The 21962-nt window shown below is 38.8% G+C and overlaps 1 protein-coding gene across 3 annotated transcripts in view; it reads left to right on the top strand.

The window, feature by feature from the left end:
* Positions 1-21740, top strand: part of cpeb2 (cytoplasmic polyadenylation element binding protein 2) — a 120290-nt gene extending 98550 nt beyond the window's left edge. For all 3 annotated transcript variants that reach the window (XM_060825396.1, XM_060825404.1, XM_060825387.1), the window contains 3 exons: positions 2541-2655; positions 4940-5121; positions 20571-21740. In XM_060825396.1, the coding sequence (XP_060681379.1) occupies positions 2541-2655; positions 4940-5121; positions 20571-20798 (525 nt within the window). In that variant the 3' untranslated portion in view covers positions 20799-21740. The remainder of the gene's footprint in view (positions 1-2540; positions 2656-4939; positions 5122-20570) is intronic.
* Positions 21741-21962: the final 222 nt, after the last annotated feature.

Genomic DNA, 21962 nt, shown 5'->3' with positions numbered 1-21962 from the left:
TGTAAATTTACACTAGCTGTGTAAATATAATTGATTTCTTAATTTGCGCTAATACAGTCCCATAATTATTTGTCTCCAATTTATTGCCATTGCCATACATCCAAAACAATGCTGTCTGAACCAAAACCTGCTATGTCATGTATGTTACAACCCAGTTGCCATGTGTTTTGCATTATAATCCTACACTGACATCATCATATCACACAAAGTTAAAATCTACAAATCTCTGTGCTTTCAGTATGGGTGATTTGTTTAATCGTACATGAACATTCAAATTGTTTCATAATCATATTGCTGAATGAGACCATTGATTAAAACTGTTGTTTGCCCATAAACCACATACACCAAGTTCCTGTCCCTTTGTGATACTGCTTTTCAGGGGGCGATGCTTAACTTTGCCACCTTGCCCAATACATGTGAAAATAAAGTAACTGTCCCTCAAAGCACCTTTGTACATTCAGTCATGCAGGTGGAAGTCTTGGTCAAATGAAAACTGCATTTATTTAGCTGTAGCTTTATAATAACCAATAAAGCACTTTTGAAGTGCAGTCACCCTTCTAATATAGGAAAAATGGCAGCCAGTTTGTACCTGCAAAGTTCCGAGAAACAGCAATGTGATGATGAGGACAATTATTGGTCGCGAGCCAGGACATTGGGTGTAGCTTCTCTGCTCCACTTTTGAAATAGTGGCAAGTAATGTTTTTATATCCATCTCAGAGAGCAGACAGAAGTTTTGGTCTAACATTTATTGGAAAGATATCATCTTCAAGTGCAACTTTGAGACTACATTAGAGAACATTTGTGTTCAGGAACTTGAGTAGGATTTCAGCCCATAACCCTGTGATTCAACAGCCGTGCTACCAACTGAGCCGTAGCTGATCTGGCAGAAAAGAAAAATACAATTCTTAAAGTGATATTCAAGTTATAATCTAATCTCGAACTCAAATGCATTTTATAAACTGTTCAAAAAGAAAAGCAGTAACACCTGAGCCACTAAATCACTGCAACATATTATATCAGCCATACTTCATAGGTTTCTCCTGGTTCAGGACAAAATAAAATGTGATCTTTGTGGGTGCTGGAAAGATGTTCAGCTTGAGAGTGCAGAAAAGTTTACAAGGTTGTTGCTGTGACTGGAGGATTTGAGTTATCGGGAGAGGCTGATTAGGCCAGGGCGCTTTTCCCTGGAGTGTTATACGCTGATGGGTGACCTTTTGATGTTTGCAAAATCATGAGGGGCATGGATAGGTCTTTTTCCTAGGGTGGGGGAGTCCAAAACTAGTGCATAGGTTTGTAAAGGATCTCTGGTAACTTTAAGCATATAAGGAAAACAAAGGAGGCATTTGATGCATACTGGAATAATAATAGCAGAAATCAAGAAGTGTTTTTCAAATGCAAGAGAGAGGCTAAGGTTAAAATTAGGAAGATTAAGAAGAAAGGATCCAGGCTTTACTAAAGCAATTAGTAAACTGTTCTTCAAAAATATTAATAATGGAAGGTTAGTGACAGGTAGAGTAGGACCCATGAGGAACAAACCAGGTAAGTTGCTCACTGAAGGAGAGGTAAGAAGTAAATATTTTGCTTCTGTCTTTACCAAATTGATGATGATGACAGTAACCTAGTTGAAAACATGGGTGTTGAGCAACTGAACAATATAGTGATTAAGAAGAGGTACTAAAAAGGCTGGCAGGGTGCCAGGTAAAGTAGTTGCCAGGCTGGGATGGGATGCATCCTGGATTGCTGACAGAGTTAAGGAAGCAAATTGCAGAGGAGTTGACAAATTTTCCAGACTGCTCTAATTGCAGGGTTAATTGGGACTGCAGGATTGCAAATGTGACCCCATTGTTTAAGTAAGGGTCAAAGGATAGCCCAGAAAACTACAGACCTGTTAGCTTGACATTGATCATGGGAAAACTGATGGAAGCCATAATATGGGATAAGGTAAATATGTTTAGTGAAAAATAAGTTAAGAACATCAACATGGTTTTGTCAAGGGCAAGTCATATCTGACAAACTCACCTGAGTTCTTTGACAATGATATAGGCCATGGATGAAAGTAATGCTGTTGATGAATATTTGGACTTAGGGAAAGTATTTTGACACAATGTCATGTGGCTAGCAAATCCAGAAATGATTGGGATCGATGGGTCCTTGACAGTATGCATTAGAAGTTGGCTACAAGAAAGGCAACAGACGGGTATAGATGGGCATTTCTCAGATTGGAGTTGAGTTGAAAATAGTGTTCCCCAGCGATCAGTGTTGGAACCTTTGCTTATTCTGATTTATATGAACGATATACATCCCAACCTCTTCAATTCTGTCCTCATGACTGAAGTTCGTCATCCCTGGAGCCATTCTTGTAAACCATTCCTGCACTTTCTCCTGTGTGTTTACATCCATCCTATAATGTGGTACCCAGAACTCTACACAATGCGTCAGCTGAGGTCAAGCAAGTGTCTTGTGTAAGCTCAACAACATGCTTATTATGGTGCCACTGTTTTTGTTTAGGAATAGTCATGATTAATATGATTTTTGACTAGGTTCAGATCCGACCATGGAATCTAAGTGACAGTGACTTTGTAATGGATGGTTCACAGCCTCTTGATCCACGCAAAACCATTTTTGTAGGAGGGGTTCCTCGCCCTCTGAGAGCTGGTAAGAAAAAGAACAAACTATTATAAAAATCTATCTGGAATATTGTTTAAAAATGTTAATTACTTTGCACCTATCAAATGATCTTTTATTTTTTACATATCTTAACCTTCAATGCTTCATTACGCTGAATAAATGTTGCCATATACAATACCATGCCAATCTGTAATAGGCAACTATATGCTTTTGAGTCTGGTTTCATCGCAGTCATGAGACGTGATTGATTGCTATTTGTTTAATCCGTTTCCAATAAACTGGAGTTTCAACTATCCCCTCAAGTCTCTGAATGCCTATTGCTTATCCTACAACTTTATCTCAATCTGTCTGTGGCTTGCTGCTGTATGACCAGAGCACCATAAACGTTTTATTTAAAAAAACTTATGCTGTCATCTTGAATGTAGTACATTTTTCTCCCTATCATCCTTGGCCTCTGGGAACCTTTACTATAATTGATTTACCATCCTATTTAAATGCTTCTCCTTTGTCCAGGATGTTGGAACTGCCTTGTTTATAATTTCATAGAATATAAAGTTCCCCAAACATCTGTATCAATATCTTCCATTATTGCTTACCATTCAATCACTTTGTGAATCCTGCATATATACTTGTCCCTTCACTATCTAAATGCTGTCGCTAGATAACCGAGCTTGCCAATATGGCTGGTTATAGCCAAAGCTGTTGGTTAACAAAGTCCTTTGATCTTTCCACTATCAAGATTGCTTACCTAACATTCTGATAAGAACAGCTTCTTTGGAAAGACCAGAGGTCATTGCTGCAGGTTTTCAATATAAAGGTGATGGATAAATTGCTAAAGACTGCACATAACACCCCCCCCCCCCCCCCCCCCCCCCAGCAAAAAAAAACTTTCTGCAGCCTTGGGGGTCTTCCTGTCCTAGAACCATGATTCTTCATAGCATCCATCCACAGAGGTTATAGAAGTTGATTGGTAAGGAGGCAAGCAGATGGGTGAGTGATTGCTGAATTGCAACAGAAATTAAACAGTTTAACAATAAAGTGCTGGGCATGTAGCACATACCTGGCTCAAAGTTCTGACGGTGAAATCAGTATGGAAGATATTTGTGGAGAGCACACATCAGCCCATCAGAAGTTTAACTAAAGCTGCTTTACATTCTGCTGTTTTGCACACTTTTTCCCTTTTTCTTCACCTAACCACTGAGACTTCACCCACTTAAAGTCAATGTTCTGGAATTCCTTTCAAAATATGTCCTGCTCTCCACTTGGATTCTCTTCAAAAACCTGCTGTAATCCTTCATTTGGCCAAAATTTCAGGCTATTTCACCTCATACCATTTCCTTTGCCTTCAGCCAGTTTTTCCCCAAGACTCTCAAAAATCTTCAAATACTTTTAAAGGTGTTTTATAAATGTCATCATCAGATTTCAGTGACCGTCATCAAAATCTAACCAGTTGCCATTGTAAATCAGTGAAAATTAATAGTTCTAAAATAAGTTATTTTCCTTTCTGATGTCACATGAACTGATGAGTTGGGCATGTAATCTGGTGTTAATTTTAACGTGAAAGCTATAAATCAAAATTAAGCATGATATTTGGCGGGCGGCACGGTGGCACAGTGGTTAGCACTGCTGCCTCACAGCGCCAGGGACCTGGGTTCGATTCCCGCCTCAGGCGACTGACTGTGTGGAGTTTGCACGTTCTCCCTGTGTCTGCGTGGGTTTCCTCCGGGTGCTCCGGTTTCCTCCCACAGTCCAAAGATGTGCGGGTCAGGTGAATTGGCCATGCTAAATTGCCCGTAGTGTTAGGTAAGGGGTATATGTAGGGGTATGGGTGGGTTGCGCTTCGGCGGGTCGGTGTGGACTTGTTGGGCCGAAGGGCCTGTTTCCACACTGTAAGTAATCTAAATGAACCTGCATACGTTTGTTTTATCTACAAAGCTTATGATATTGTTTTGGAACAGTAATGAACTGTTACAGCTGTTTGTTAACATTACAATTCATTATCAATATGGATTTTACTCTTAGAGTAAACAAATGCTCAGTTTTTGTGCTTTATGCCAGTTTTAATAGTTTGTCAATTAACTGGCAGATTCTGAAAGTGAAACAAATAGAAAGTAGGATCATAGGATTTGATTTGTGGTAGCTTTAATCTTCCGTAAGGAACTGTTATGTGAAATAATTGAGTGTACATTAACCAATAGGTCACCAACATGACTAGACTTCGGCTTGATTTGTTTTTTAAGTGCACGGTTCTTCTTTTAAAAGGCATATCCACTTCAGTTTATGTTTGAAAGCCTTTATATTTCTTCTGCAGTGGAGCTAGCAATGATTATGGATCGTCTTTATGGTGGGGTATGTTACGCAGGGATTGACACTGACCCAGAGCTGAAGTACCCGAAAGGTGCAGGTCGTGTAGCCTTCTCAAATCAGCAGAGCTACATAGCTGCCATCAGTGCTCGATTTGTTCAGCTACAGCATGGAGATATTGATAAACGGGTAAGTGTGATGTTAGTAGATCTGAGGATTTTGAAAGACCTGTATGAACTTCCAAAAAAGTAGTTCACCTTGTTAAATTGTGTGACCTAGTTAGTTAGACACGTGTAAATGTTTCAATAGTTTATGTTCACGGTATGTGCAGTTTTTTTTTGCTTTAGCAACTGAACCATTCATTGCTTGGTATGGAGCAGTCAAGTAGAAAAATCTAATCCTTACAACAATGCTGTTGAAGTACTTATTGAAATGCTGTAGCATCTATTTTTGTGGATGCAAAGTGATGATTTCTTTTACAATTCATTTTAGGCCATTTAAAATTATCATGCTTTCGTTAGCCTTATTTTCAAGTCCCTCCCTAGTCACACCCCTGTAATCTCTTTCAGCTCAAAGCAGTGTGTTTCTGGTCTCCTGAGCATCCCTGCTTTTAATTGCACTATCAAGGCATTGCACTGAAGTTGTTGAGGTCCTAATCTCTAGAAAAGGCCCCACATACCTTGGCTTTCTACCATGCTTTCCTTTTTTAAAATACTTCTTAAAATATGCCTTTGTGAACAAGCTTTCAGTGATCTGATTCAATCTGGTGCTCTGTCATATTTTGTTTAACTCTGTCCAGCAAAGTGTCTTGGGATGTTTTATTATGTTAAAGGCACTATGTGAGAATAAGATAATATTGTTGTAAGCCTGCACTTTACGTATTACACAGAGACCTGTTTACTGGAGAAGGGGAAAGAATCCAACTCCTAGAAGTGATACAGAAAAATGCATGCAGTCCAAATTCTGCGGTCAGGATTTATTTCATTTCATTTGTTTAAATTTTCATATTTTTAGTTTTCAGTTTTATTTCATTTATTCACAGAATCCAGCCCTAATTGTCTTGGAAAAGATGTGCAGTGCCACCTTGAACCTCTGTCCATTTGGTGTAGATGCATCCTCTGTGCTGTTAGAGATGCAATATTTTAACCCATCAGTGTTGAGGAGCAATGGTCTATTTTTAAGACTGATGATGTTGACTTGAGAGCATCCAAATTCAAAGATTTTGGTATACTCGGTGCAGTACAATGCCTTTTAAACCAAAAACAGTCCTTTTAAACAACTTACTCCAGATGTCATTCCCTTCTGCTTCACATTTTGAGGCTTGAGTTTTACCATGGTTCAATTCCCCCACTCTGAAAATCCTGATTGCCGTCTCTTGAAGCATTCATGAACTAAGCTTAAACATTCTCTGCTTCACATACCTCGTCAGGCTTTTAGCCAAACATTTCTGGTCTCAAACTTTTAAACTAAACTACTTATACTGATGGTACCTCTTCCTAATGAGACCTAAGCTACCTATCTTTCATCAATTATTTTCCAAATTCAGCTTTGGCCAAGACTTTAGTAAACAGGTAGAATGTGGATTCCTGAACTGTATTCCATATTATAGGAGCAATATGATTGTACTGGAGAGGCTGCAGAAGAGATTGACCAGGATGTGGAGAGTTTTATGAGGGGAGGTTAGGTAGACTGTGGTTGTTTTTCTTGGACCAAGTAAGTCACTCAACACCAACTTCTTGAGGGCAGTTAGGGATGAGCAACATGCTCTAGCTTTGCTAGTAATACTTTACATCCCATTTAAAAAAACACAAGCTAGTTTGCTCAAATGTTTCTCTTCCTCTGTGCTTGATTTTACGGATACAATTTGAGCAGGACATGCCTTGAAGTTGAAAGTGATGTCAGTTGTGTAAATTTGAACTACTGACTGATTTGCATGCCAAAAACACTGGAATTTTGGGCACACTGTATTTTTTTTTGGCCATTTGCTTTGATGATTGGAGAAATTATATGCCAGGAACAGAGTTTGATGAATGCTTAGAGCAGACCAGTTTCTTCTCCAGGACAAAGTTGGAAGGTAGTCTTCTACTGCAGTGACTGACAACAGATCATCGCAAGTACTTTATTATCCAACATAACTTCCATCAGCAGTGCTGAACTATTTCGCTAGTTCCCCACTGAACGTGCTTAGTTTCTTAAATAAGTAAAATGATGTAAGTACCAAATATGAACATCTGTTATAAAGTGGTCACTTTTACTAGGGTGTTATGATTCTATTTTCAACTGACTCGATATTTTATCACATGCAGTGAAAAACGTTGTTTTTCTGTGACCGATGGAGTCTAAAGGAAATGTATGTATTAATATGAAATAGATTAATAACCACTTCTAAGATCTATATAGTCACTCCTTGATGTTTATTTCCCTTTCATTCCCCCTTTTCAATAAAAAAAGTAAATGGAATTTGTTTTGACTTCACATTTCCAATTTCAGTGCTTCAAAACCCCATGCTCTGCAAGGCTCTCCTAATCCTTTTGAAAAATATATTATCGAATAGTTTACTGAGGTTGATTTTACACTAGTTTCCCATTACCAGAATTAGAAATAATATACATTCTGACTAAGAGGGTTTTGCAAATGAGTATTCTACTAATGGGGCTGTTACATTTAATAGTAAATTGCCACATTTAACACTGACTACTTGACAGATACTTTACTTTCTAATTCTAGAATATTGGTATCATGAGTTGTATTGACAGATGGGTCAGGTAAAATGCCTAGGTCTGAGGAGATTAGAACTGCACATTAGTCATTTCAGCTCAGTGGTTAACAACAGCTGCAGTAATTAGCTGTCATTCCCATGATAAATGTCTCTATGGTCCTGAGCGCTTTGACCTTCTGTGATATTTGAATTGAAGGCTTTCTTAACAATTCATAACAAACTTACTTGCACGTGCACGCAATGCTTATGTGTAAAATGTAGCTAGTTGTCCTTGATCATAATTCAAAATATGTAGCAGTAACTTGTAAACTTAATTTAATACTTGGATTCATGTAAGTGCATCTGCAGTTCAGCACCCCAACTTTCACTCTTACATTCTGAACTTGTCACAGCACAAGACTTAGAATTACTTCAACTTACTGGTCTGCCTTAAATATAATACTTGTTTAACATTTTGCAACATTTGAATAACAAAAATCTTGTTTACATTCAATTATAGAAAAGGCAATAGCCAAAAATTTTGGAATCGGGTGACTCCAAAATAGCTGAGTTAATAGAATATCGCATATCAATATTGCGGACAGGATCAGACTGTCGGCGGGGGCTCATGTGCAGTGTGCTGCTGCCTAGTTTCCTGAATGGGAGCAGACTTCACAGAAAACTCCGAGCCACAGAGGAAATCAATTAACCGAATAATCAATTATCCAAATGAAATAGTGCCCACCTATCTCATTGGATAATCAAGATTCCTCTGTCGATAGAAGATTGGTTGACGGGCAAAGCAAAGAATGGGAATAAATGGGTCCTTTTCTATTTGCTGATCAGAGGCTAGTAGTGTCCCTCAGGAATCCGTATTGGGACCGCAATTGTTTACAATTTATATAGATTATTTAGAATCCGGACCAAGTATACTATGTTGAAGTTTGCATTTGGCACTAAACTGAGTGGTAGAGCAAAGAGTACAGAGGATGCAAAGTCTGCAGAGGGATATAGATAGGTTAAGTGAGCAGGCAAGGATCTGGCAGATGGAGTACAATGTCGATAAATGTGAAGTCATCCATTTTGGTAGGAATAACACAAAATAGGAAGGAATTCTGCAGCTGTAGAGGGTGCTAGAAAGGCCACACCTGGAGTACTGTACACAAGTTTGGTCTCCTTACTCGAGAAAAGATGTATTGGCTCTGGAGGGGAGTGCAGAGGAGGTTCACTAAGTTGATTCCAGAGTTGAGAAGGTTATTTTATGAGGAGAAATTGAGTAAAGCAGAACTGGACTGAATGGAATTTGGTAGAATGAGGGGTGATCTTATAGAAACATCTAAAATTATGAAGGGAATTGATTGGATAGAAGCAGGGATGGAGTTTCCACTGGTGGATGAAACTAGAGCTAGGGGACAGAGCCTCAAAATGAGGGGGAGCATATTTAGGACTAAATTGAGGAGGAACTATTTCATCCAAAAAGTGGTTGAATCTGTGAAATTTCCTGCCCAGAGAAGCAGTTGAGGCTACCTCATTGAATGTGTTTTGAACAGTAAAGAAATTAGGGTTGTGGTGAGGGGTGAGTAAATAGAGCTGAGTCCCCAAAAGATCAGCCATGGTGGTGTTGAAGGGTAGAGCAGGCTCGATAGGCCAGATGTCCTACTCCTCATATTTCCTTGTGTTAGACTTGGCCAAATGAAATGAGAACTAGAGGGATAGACCCATCACAGAAGGCTGGATGTTTTAATTTTTTTTATGGAATGCAAAAAGCCCAACCTTTATTGTCCACTCCCGATTGTATGGGTGAAAGTGGAGGTTAGCTGCTGCTGTGAACAGCTGCAGTCCTTGTAGCTTAATACTATTAGGAAAGGAATTAACCTCTCAACAATGTAGGATCAGCAATTATTGTTCTAGATCAGGGTGACCTTGTGATGTGAACAGGCTTTGGAAAGTCAGCAGATTAGTTACATTCAGAATTCACAAGCTCTTACCTGTTGTCACTATTTATAATGCTGCTGCAATTTGTTTCTTAGTCAATAATATTCCTCAAAATGATGTTAGTGGGGAATTCAGTAATAACATGGATGTCACGAGGTGATGAAGGTTGTCATTGTTTGTAGGATGCAGAAACAAAGGAACAGGAGTAAGAAATCCAGCCCAGTGAGCCTTCTGTGATTCAGGTTCATGCCTGGTCGATGCCACCCATTCCACGTGCACGCTTCATATACTGCATGTTAAGTTTGCTCAATGACTGACCTTCCGTGACCTTGTAGGCTGGAGAATTCCCAGATTCACAATCCTCTGGTTTAAATAAACCATTGTCGTCCTCTTGATCCAAAGTGACTCCTCCCCCCAACCCCCATTTGAAAATTGTATCCCCAGGTTCTGGACCTCTAAATTAGCTGCATCTAACATGCTTATCCCTTTAAGTATTTTTGAAGTTTATATGAAATCACCCCTCATTATTTGAAATTCTAGAGAGTACAGGTTCAGTTTGCCCAATCTCACTTAATAGGGCAGTCTTGCTATCCTAGGCACAAGTCTGGTAAATTTTCCACTGTGTTCCTATCGTAATATCACCACCACCCACCCCCCTCCAAAGGGCGAGGGGGCAAAAATTGAGAGGTTCTGTACAACTGAAACAAGACATTGCTATTCTTGAACTCTGATCCTTTTGCAATAAAGGCTAATATTAGCTTAATTGCATGGTTGACTGCCATTGACATATTGGTGAGGAAACCAGGTGGCTTTGCACATATGACATATATATCCACATTACATTCCATCTGCCATGTTCTGACCTAATCACTAAGTACGTCCAAATGCTCTTGAAGCCAATTTTGGATCTTCCTTATGGCACCTAGTTTTATGTCATCCATGAACTTATAGATATTACTTTTGGTCCTATAACCAAATTATTTGTATATGTTGTGATCAGTTAGAATCCAAATGCTGATCCTATTATCTGCCAAAGTGAGAATGACCCATTTAATCTTACTGTTTTCTGCCTCTTGTCCTTAATCCATGCCAGAACATAACTTGTAGCCCGTGTGTTTTCATTTTTGTGACTGACCTTATGTAATGGATCAAAGGTATGATCCTGAACATAAAGCAAAGTTAGTGGACACAGTATGCCTTTATCAATTTTTTAATAATGTATTCTGAAAACTCTTACAGATTTTGTCAAATGTGATTTTCTATTCACACATCCATGCTGATTGTTAAATCAAATCATCATTATCCAAGTGTCCATTTCTCACATTCTTTATTACATAGATTGTAGCACTTTCCCTTACTAGTGACATGAGGCTGCAGTTCTGTTTACTTTCTCCATCCTTAGTGATATTTGCTACCTTCCAAATTGCAGTAACTGTTCCAGAGTCTACAGATCTTTGGAAGATGATTGCCATTGTATCCACTGTCTCCTTAAGTACCTGATATTTAGAATCACAAATGATCAATCAGCAGTTTCAACTTGGCTTCACGAAGGGGGTGTCAAATCTGAAAAATATATTGCAGCTCTTTGAGGGGAACCTGCAGCTGGTGTTTCCAAGTATCTCTTGCTCTTGTCCTTCTAGGTCACCATGGTAATGGATTTGAAGGTGCTGTCTAAGGAGCTTTGGCAAATTTCTGCGGTGCATCTTGTGGATAGTACAAACTGCTACTGAGCGTCAGTGATGGAGGGAGTAGATTTTTGTGAATGTGATAACACAACATGTGGGTTCCTCAGCCGAGGAGCCTGGCGCTCGTCTACTCCATCCACTTTATTTTTATTTCTTTTGAAGGATTTTTAAATTTTTCTATTTATTATGGTACCTCACCTTTTAACAAATGCAGAAGGAGTGTTCTCCCGGCCAAGACCTAGCGACAAGGTGCTTCCAACAACCTGGTGGGGTGGTCTGTCTCTCCCAGACCTCCCCTGTCCCAGCAGCATCCAAGTATTCCAAGAGCCCAGCATGGAGATCTCAACGCGGTGGTCTTGGCTCAGGCTGGCACTGCTTGGTGATTTTTGGCCCGGTTTTTCAGTGTACCCTGAGCCCAGGAATCATTAATTGAACTGTGATGAACTTTTACTTTTTTTTTCTCTTTAATGACTAAAAGACTAATTAATTTAGGTGCTGTGGTATGGCAACTTATAGAAGTTTTAATCTTGTTTTGGAAAATTACAGGTGACAGTATATTCCTATTCTAATAAGCGCTTATGATGTTGGGGTATAAGCAAGGCTAGAGGATTGACTAATTAATAGAAGGCAAAGAGTTCAATAAAGAGGCATTTTCAAGATAGCAACCTGTAACTAATGGAGTACAACAGGAATCAGTGCCTGTCCACAATTATTTATCTCACGTATTAGCAACTTGGATGACAAAAGTGAATATATTCTTGCCAAATTTGCAGTTAGCACAAGATTGGTAGAGGGTAAGTCAGAGGTCTACGACACAGGAAAAGGTCAATGGGCTATTAAGTCTGCACCGGTCAAAAACGAACACTCATTCTATTCCAATTTTCCAGCTGTTGGCCTGTGGTCTTGTATGCCTTGACAGGTATTGAGACTGGTATGGGGAATCTATAAGGGAATATAGATGGGTTAAACAACTAAGCAAAAATCTAACAAATAGAATGTAACGTATCAAAATATGAGTTTATGCAATTTGATAGTAAAAATAGAAGACCCGAAAATTATTTAAATGGACAATACTCCACAAAGCAGCAGCAGTGAGGGATTTAGGGGTCCTAGTGTTTGAATCAAAAATCTAGTATCCAAGTTCAACAGGTAATGGGGAAAACAAATGGAATATTAGCTTATATTTCAAAGGAAATGGAGTACAAAAATTTAGAAGCTTGACCAAAACAATACAAGGCACTGGTCAGATCACCCCTTGAATACTGTGAAACATTTTGGACCCCTTAACTAAGAAAAGACATGCTGGCATTGGAGGCTTCCCAGAGAAGATTCGTAAGGTTGATATGGAGGGATTTTCTCAAGAAGAGAGGCTGACTAGATTCAACTGCTTTTCATTGGCATTTAGGAAAATGAAAGGAGACCTTATTAAAACATACAAGATTCTTCGGAGACTTGACAGCGTCAATGTGAAAAGGTTATTTCTCATGTGAGTGTCTCGGATCAGAAGACATAATCTCCAGTAGTGGAGTCACCTATTTAAAATGGATATTAGAAGGGATTTTTCTCTTGGGTGGCAAATTTGTGCAAACCTTTACCGTAAACGGATGTAATGCTGGGCTATTTCCATGTTGTATATTCCATGTTCAGGGATTCTAATCATTTAAGGAATTGGGCTTAATGGGATAAGGCAGGTAAGTGGAATCGAGGATTATCGAATCAACAAAGATCTCATTGAATGACTGAGCAGACTTTGAGCCAAATGGCCTGCTTTTGCTTCTACACCTTACACCCTTTTGGAAATGTAGAACTCTGAGAATTGTTTGATTCTGGTCTGCCAGAAAGATGTTAAACTTGAAGGAGTTCAGAAAAGACTACAAGGATATTGCTGGGTTTGGAGGATTTGAGTTAGAGGGAGAGGCTGAATAAACTGGGGCATTTTTTCCCTGCAGCGCTTGAGGCTGAGGGGTGACCTTCTGGAGGTTTATAAAATCATGAAGGGCATGGATAGGGTGAATACCAAGGTCTTTTTTCCCTGGGTAGGTGAGTTCAAAACTAGAGGGAGGAGGTTTAAAGTGAGGGGCAACGTTTTCATGCAGAGTGTGGTGCGTGTATGGGATAATCTGCTAGATGAAGTAGTGGAGGCTGGTACAATTACATCATTTTAAAAGGCATCTGGATGGTATATGATTAGGAAGGGTTTAAAGGGATATGGGCCAAATTCTGGCAAATGGGATTAGATCAATTTAGGATATCTGGTTGGCATGGAAGAGTTGCTCTGAAGGGTCTGTTTCTGTGCTGTATAACTAACAATTCCACTAATTTCTCCACACTGCCACCTTACTAAACTTAATTTCCTTTTTAATGTCTCAATTTCCCTACTTCCTTGAATCTCTCTCTGGGAGGTATCTTTTATCTTCCTCCACAAAAATGGACACAAAGTAACTGTAGCAAACTTTGATATAACCTGCACCTTAAACTAAACCAGCAAAAATGATATACCTCGTCCTGTGACGTTTGCCAGAATATGCTGCTCAGGAGGATATAAACTAGTGAGGTAGAGGGTGAGACCCAGGGAGATAGTGAGGAAAGAGATCAATCAGACTGGTACAGTTGAGAACAGAAGTGAGCCAAACAGTCAGGGCAGGCAGGGACAAAGCAGAGAACGAGGTACGACTGAGAAATCTAACTGCATTTATTTCAGTGCAAGAGGCCCAACAGGGAAGGCAGATGAACTCAGTACATGGTTAGGGACATGGGACTGGGATATCATAGCTATTACAGAAACATGGCTTAGGGATGGGCAGGACTGGCAGCTTAATGTCCCAGGATACAAATGCTACAGGAAGGATAGAAAGGGAGGCAATAGAGGAGGGGAGTGGCATTTTTGATAAGGGATAGCATTGCAGCTGTGCTGAGGGAGGATATTCCCGGAAATACATCCAGGAAGTTACTTGGGTGGAACTGAGAAATAAAGGGATGATCACCTTACTGAGATTGTGTATTGTTGACCCCTAATAGGCAGCAGGAAATTGAGAAACAGATTTGTAAGGAGATCTCTGTTATCTGTAAGAATGATAGGGTGGTTATGGTAGGGGATTTTAATTTTTCAAACATAGGCTAGGACTGCCATAGTGTTAACAGTTTAGATGGAGAGGAATTTAAGTGTGCATAAGAAAATTTTCTGATTCAATATGTGGTTGTACCTACTAAAGAAGATGCAAAACTTGACCTACTCTTAGGAAATAAAACAGGGCAGGTGACTGAGTTGCCAGTGGGGGAGCACTTTGGGGCCAGCGACCCTAATTTTATTAGATTTAAAATAGTGATGGAAAAAGACCAGATCTAACAGTTGAAGTTCTAAATTGGAGGAAGGCTAATTTTGCTATTAGGCAAGAACTTCCAAAAACTGATTTGGGGCAGATGTTCACCAGTAAAGGGTTGGCTGGAAAATGGGAAGCCTTCAGAAATGAGGTAGTGAGAGTGCAGAGACTGTATGTTCCTGTTAAGGTGAAAGGAAAGGCCAGTGGGTGTAGGGAATGCTGGATGACAAAATAAATTGTGTGTTTAGTTAAGAAAAGAAGGAAGCACGTTTCAGGTATAGACAAGATAGATCAAACGAATTCTTAGAATATAAAGGCAGTAGGAGTTTACTTAAGAGGGAAATCAGGAGGGCAAAAAGGGGACATGAGATAGCATTGGCAAATAGAATTAAGGAGAATCCAAAGGGTTTTTACAAATACATTAAGGATGAAAGGGTAACTAGGGAGAGAATAGGGCCCCTCAAAGATCAGCCAGACGACCTTTGTGTGGAGCCACAGGAGATGGGGGACATAGTAAATGAGTATTTTGCATCAGTATTTACTGTGGGAAAGGACATGGAATGTAGAGAAATACCTTGAAAAATGTCCGTATTACAGAGGAGGAAGTGCTGGATGTCTTGAAATACACGAAGGTGGATAAATCCCCAGGACCTGATCAGGTGTACCCTAGACCCCTATGGAAAGCTAGGGAAGTGATTGTATCATTGATAGTCACTGGGGGTGTTGGCTAATGTGCCACTGTTTTAAGAAGAGTGGTAAGGATGAGCCAGGGAACTACAGACCAGTGAGCCTGATGTCGGTGGTGGGCACATTGTTGGAAGGAATCCTGAGGGACAGGATATACATGTGTCTGAAAAGACGAGGACTGATTGGGGATAAACAGCATGGCTTTGTGCATGGGAAATAGTCTCTCTCAAACTTGATTGAGTGTTTTGAAGAAGTAACAAAGAGGATTGATGAGGGCAGAGCGGTAGACATAATCTATATGGACTTTGAATGAGGTGTTTGACAAGGTTCCCCACAAGAGGCTGGTTAGCAAGTTAGATTTCATGAAATTCAAGGACAATTAAGCATTTGGATACAGAACAGTCTGAAAGGCTTGTGGTGGAGGGTTTTTTTTTCAGGCTAGAGGCCTGTGACCAGTGGAGTGCCACAAGGATCAGTGCTGGGCCCTCTACGTTTCATTTATATAAATGATGTGGATGTGAGCATAAGAGGTATAGTTGTAAGTTTGCAGATGACATCAAAATTGGAGGTGTAGTGGACAGCAAAGAAAGTTATCTCAGATTATAACAGGACCTTGATCAGATGGACCAATGGGCTGCGAAGTGGCAGATGGAGTTTAATTTAAATAAATGGGAGATGCTGCATTTTGGGAAAGCAAATCTTAGCAGGACTCCTACATTTAAGGTCCTAGTGAGTGTTGCTGAACAAAGACTTTGGAGTGCGGGTTCATAGCTCCTTGAGAGTGGAGTCGCAGGTAGATAAAGATAATGAAAAAGGTGTTTGGTATGCTTTCCTTTATTGGTCAGAGTATTGAGTACAGGAATTTGGAGGTTATGTGGCTGTACAGAACATTGGTTAGGCCACTTTTGGAATATTGTGTGCAGTTCTGGTCTCCTGCCTGTCTGAAGGATGTTGTGAAACTTGAAAGGGTTCAGAAAAGATTTACAAGGATATTGCCAGGGTTGGAGAGTTTGAGCTATAGGGAGAGACTGAACAGGCTGGGGCTGTTTTCCCTGGAGCGTCAGAGGCTGAGGGGTGACCTTAGAGATTTATAATATCATGAGTGTGGGTAGGACAAATAGACAAAGTCTTTTCCCTGGGCTGGTGGAGTCCAGAACTAGAGGGCATAGATTTAGGGTGAGAGGGGAAAGATATGAAAGAGACCAAAAGGGCAATTTTTTCACGCAGAAGGTGGTATGTGTATGGAATGAGCTGCCAGGAAAGTGGTAGAGGCTGGTAAAATTGCAACATTTAAAAGGCATCTAGATAAGTATATGAATAGGAAGAGTTTGGAGGGATTCTGGCCAGGTGCTGGCAATTGGGACTAGATTGGGTTGGGATATCTGGTCGGCATGGACGAGTTGGAATGAAGAGTCTGTTTCTATGCTGTACATCTATATGACTTTATTCTGTCCAATTATTATAGTTCTTTGGTTTATTTCAGTATAAATGCACTTGTTCAATTGAATGGCCACATGAAATATCAAGAGTCCATTCAATTTTGAGTCCATTTTTCATCAAATACTGTGATCTATCATGGTGTCAGTTAAGGGTGTGAATGAGAAGACTGTCTGCCTGTAAGCTTTATCTAAGGCAATGTTGCACTATTAAGTGATTCATATTATAGTGATGCATATGCCACTTTCATTAGATTTTTATTAATTAATGTGTATATTTTTATTGATGATGTGGAACTCTCGATTATCCAGAATATTTGATCAAATCATAAACTCCTGGAGCCATCGGTGTTGGTTAATAAAACGTTTGTTGTATTTAGCTTCTGTAACAGTTTTGTTTGAAGAATCCCCAGACTCTGCTAGTAGTGAACCAAGTCAATATCTACTTAAAAGCTTTTACAGTCTATTTTAATGCCTTTTGCTCACTTAATTGCTATTCTATTCTCCATTTATTTCAGTTTCTTGATCTTCCTTTATCCCCTCTAAAAATCCTCAATCGTCAGCTTTATTAGTATCGTTGGCAACTTTATAGACCAATATCTTTTAACCTTATGCAAAGTTTAACAACTTTTGTTAGCCTTGGTTGACTGACTTTGTTGCGAATTTTATGCAAAGAAATGTATAGTTGCTATACTATGTCATCCATTTCTTAAAGACTATTCATTACATATATAATCCTATCTTTTCATGTATTTTACCACTCCTAACGCAGCTAATTTTCCCCCATTCATTTATAATTCCTTTTGATCATATTTAATACCTTGGGTTCAGATTGAGAAACTTCACTTTCAAATGTAGCGTTCATATTATGGTCTCGTTTTATGGCGTGAGTATGACTTGCCAATTATCAGCCTCTAGTTTCAATTACTCCTGCAAGTTAATATGCTAACCATTAATTTGGTTCTAGCGAGCTAGGCAGTGGGAAACTAACCTGCCTGAGCTGTTGCTGTTGAGCTACATATTAACTAGTTTGAATCATGCAGCACCCTTGCACACACTTGAGACTGTTAGCTCTTGATGATTTGTTAAATTCTTTGAAGTTCATTGCCTCTTAACCAGGAGAGTACATGCATTACAATTTTTGGCAAACAGAAACTACATGATTTGAATATCTAAATGTGAGGCTGAATTTGTGTGCGCCAGATACCCAGCCAACTAAAGAATACTTATTCTGTGATTTATTGTAGTTGCCATTTTTGTTGATTTTAAAATTAATATATTTTCCATGATTTGGCATTTTTGCTATCCTAGGTTTTGTTCCTTTTATTAATTTGTTAGCTAAGCTCTCACATGTGTCCCATAACTTTAATTAACAGCAGCACCATGCATGCATAATTTATTAATATGCAATTTCTGCAGATGTGATTAAATGAAGCATATATTTATGGTGTCATTGTTCTTGTGAAGAGGCTGAGGCTATAAATTAACATTAAACTCTTCAGCTGTTCAAATTAACCTCCACATACTTCATGCTGGCATATTAATTTTACTTGCAATAGTTGTGTACTTAGTCATTGCGTTATCAAGCTTAAATAAGCTTGAACCGAACAATCTTACACTGCTAAATTCAAATTGTCTTTTTGCAGATGGGGAATTGACAAACTGAACATTGTTTTATGAGCTGTTGTGTTTCTTGGTGTCTCTTATAAATAAAGGACGTTGACAACAAAAGTGTAAATGAAAGGTTTCTGTGCCATTACATTGGATTAATGTGCGTGCATTTGTGTTTGGGAAAACTGAAGCTATTGGTTTTGATCCTCATTCCAAATTCTTTTCTCTAGTAATAATCTGAGATTGCACTGTTCTGTTTACAACCATGGAGTCATAATCAATCCCAAAATGAACAGTCAAACTCATCTGTAAAATCACTGAAATAATCTACTTTTACGCCTCTAACATCTGTGCCATTCTCAGCTTGACTGCTCCTATGAAATCCTCACTCATGCTTTTGTGATCTGTAGTCTTGAATGTTCCAAGATGTAGACTCCTGGCCACTCCCTCCATTAACTTGAGCTCATCCCAAACTTTGCCATTTTAATAACTCAACAAGTTTCAGTCACCTGTGTTTACTGACCTATGTTGAGTTCCAATCAAACACCAGCATAGTTTTAAAATTGTCACCTTGGTTTACAAATTCCTCCATAGCTTGGCACTCCCTATTTCTAATCTATTTCAGCCCCTCAGAGCCCCCCAAGATACTTCTGTTTTCATTTTTGTGAATATACACACAAACTGAGTATTTTGAATGCTTAATCACTTTTGAGAGATGAATGACTGCATTAGTTTGCATCTATCACTGTGTTTCTTAACTTGTTCACACTGCTTAAATTAGCTCAGTGGAACATGATTGGATTGCCAGTATGCTGTTTTCTAAGTATGATTATAGCCACAGTTAATCTGTTAATCTAAGGTTAATTTGACAATTGACTTTTTCAGTCTACATATGAGAAAGAGAATGAGAAAGAGGTGAACAAATTACTTTTAAATAAAAGTAACCATTTCAATTTTTTGGTTTTAGTTTATTTTTGATTTGAGCAGGTTTATTAGTGTATTGTTTGATCTGTCATGGCAATGCTCCCAGGGAGTCCAGGATAAAGAGATCTTACCTGTGATGTTAAAATTAACACAACACCAAGTTATAGTCCAACAGGTTTAATTGGAAGCACACTAGCTTTTGGAGCGCCACTCCATCAGGTGGTTGACGATCAATTAAACCCGTTGCACTATAATCTAGTGTTGTGATTTTTAACATTGTACACCCCAGTCCAACACTGGCATCTCTAAATCATTACCTGTGATGGTTTGTTATGCTGTGAACCTGACTGATACTGAATTCATTGTCTGAGTACAAGGGCACTATAAACAACTTGGTCCATTCCAGTGGGAACAAATGAGACTCATTGACCAAAAGCCTTTTTCAAGGAAAAGAAAATTTAGATTTTATTGTTGATGTAACTGTAAAATATTGAAAACCAGCTCAAAACAATAAGCACACATCTCGAATGACTAAAAAATGTGATTAGTTAATAACTAATACACATGCATAGGTCTCACTCATATCCTTATGCAACACAGCAAAGGATACTTTTGTGAACTTGACATGATTTGCATATTGCTGTTGTCCCATTTACAGTGTGCATTTATTGTTAACCTGGAACTCGATTATCCATTTAAATCAACTTGGTCAGTAGGATGTATCTTTCCAGCTTGTGGTATTTTGTTTTAGCATCTAGTGAGCCCAGATCCACTCCAGTCAATCTAAACTTTTTTGTCCCTATCGTGATTTGATTTGAGACTCTCATTAACAAAGATAAAGCTAATATTAGCAAAACATTTTTTTGCTAAAGAATGGAGATGTATTTGGACTACTTTTTCCACATGCCATGTTCTATGACATCTCCCCTTTTGTTCGGTCTCCTGGGCTTTGCCAGTTGGTAGAGTTTTTACCAACAGTAGCTAAAATATAATTTATCTCTTAGAAAGAGAAACTCTCAATTATGCATCACTTTTGTGCTTCCACCTGTGGGCTTTTTGGTGTAATCAGCAATTTCCTGCATAGCAGCAAATAAGACATGAAATAATTGATTAGTATCATGAGTTGGGAACTTAGTTTATTTATTTGTCTCATCTCTTGAAAATAGATCATGGAGTGTGGTGACTCTGCACTTTCAAAATAATTCCAATGTGATGAGCATAGTTTTAGTAACTTGAAAACTTTAAGTCTAATTTATATGCCCATGAGTCTTTTTGATCCTCATTTCTTGTACTGACTGGAAAGAAAGAAATATTAACCATAAATTCCACTTTCTTCCAACAGGTGGAAGTTAAGCCATACGTGCTAGATGATCAAATGTGTGATGAGTGCCAGGGTGCTCGATGTGGTGGAAAATTTGCTCCATTTTTCTGTGCCAATGTCACTTGTCTGCAGTATTACTGTGAATTTTGTTGGGCAAACATCCACTCTCGTGCCGGCCGGGAGTTCCACAAACCGCTGGTGAAGGAGGGGGCTGACCGCCCTCGACAAGTTCACTTCCGCTGGAGCTGAACATAACATTCAGGCACCTGAAGGATCATGACAGATGAAAAGAGGAGAGTGCATGAGGCTTAAAAAGGCTGAAGAAACCATGAATAGTTAGGAGAAATAAGTGCATTCTTCTGCCTCCTACCCCAGCTCTCGATGCATACATCATATATAGCAGCTAATACACTACAGGCCTCTGTTTGTCACCAAAACCCTGCATCTCAGGCTTTACTAACTTTTTTGAGGTACTTTCATGTTTTTGGAAAAAAGGATTTTTTGTAGTTTTTTCAAGTTATTTTTTTATATAAGAGAAACTTAAAATTAGAAGTGAGAATGTTGCCACTTAGGGGCGCACAGTTTGCTGCTATCTTTAATGGGTGGAGCATGCACTTATTTCCAGAAGCTCAGTTTCATCTCCAAGACCTGTCCCTAGTAATTTTACCAAAGGTAGCAAATAGTAGGAGGCAAGTTTAGCTATAGATGAGTGATTTCTGCCACACAAAATTTTATTTTTTAATGTTGCTATTTGCAATTTATACACAAACATTTAAAAAAAAAGTAGGGTTACGTTTTTGCTCTCCATTTTGACTTGCAAGAAATAATACCTCAAGAGACTGATCTGGTTTAACAATTTTAGCATTTTTATTATTCTTGAGCTACAATAGAAGCTTTGCTGCTATATAGGTATGTTAAATGCCAGAACATGCAGTAACAAAATGGGATCAGAAACATAATTATAGCAGCTGCATTATGGAAGAATTAGATGCAGACAGCAATGGCCTAGACTGCCACAGATTAGAATGTGAATTTAAACAATTGCATGTTTACTTGTACACCTTATGCATGCACTAAAAGTATATTCATACATGTTCCTTCACAGCAATGGATGTGATGTCAGTTTTTGGCAAGCATTCAGAAAAACTAGTTCGCATGAATGAAAGGTACAACAATAGCTTAAAATAAAAAGAGGAAAAAAAATCTAACTTGCATGTATTAATGTGACTCCTGTAACAAGAATGTCCTACTGCTACACTTTGTGTACATTATGCAAAATAGCTTTTAGAGTAGATGTGCAGCCACTATTGTAACCTGGTGGGTTGTGGAGTTTGATTTTTGCAGACTGGATGTAATCTCGTATTCCTTGTGCAATCTTGTTAATATGTGTGTTTTTGTTTAGTGTTGTAAGTT

Source organism: Hemiscyllium ocellatum, chromosome 1 (genome assembly GCF_020745735.1).
Source record: "Hemiscyllium ocellatum isolate sHemOce1 chromosome 1, sHemOce1.pat.X.cur, whole genome shotgun sequence".
Taxonomy (NCBI): Eukaryota; Metazoa; Chordata; class Chondrichthyes; order Orectolobiformes; family Hemiscylliidae; genus Hemiscyllium; species Hemiscyllium ocellatum.
Note: the sequence above shows the minus strand (reverse complement) of the source record. Positions and strands in the feature narration are given on the sequence as shown.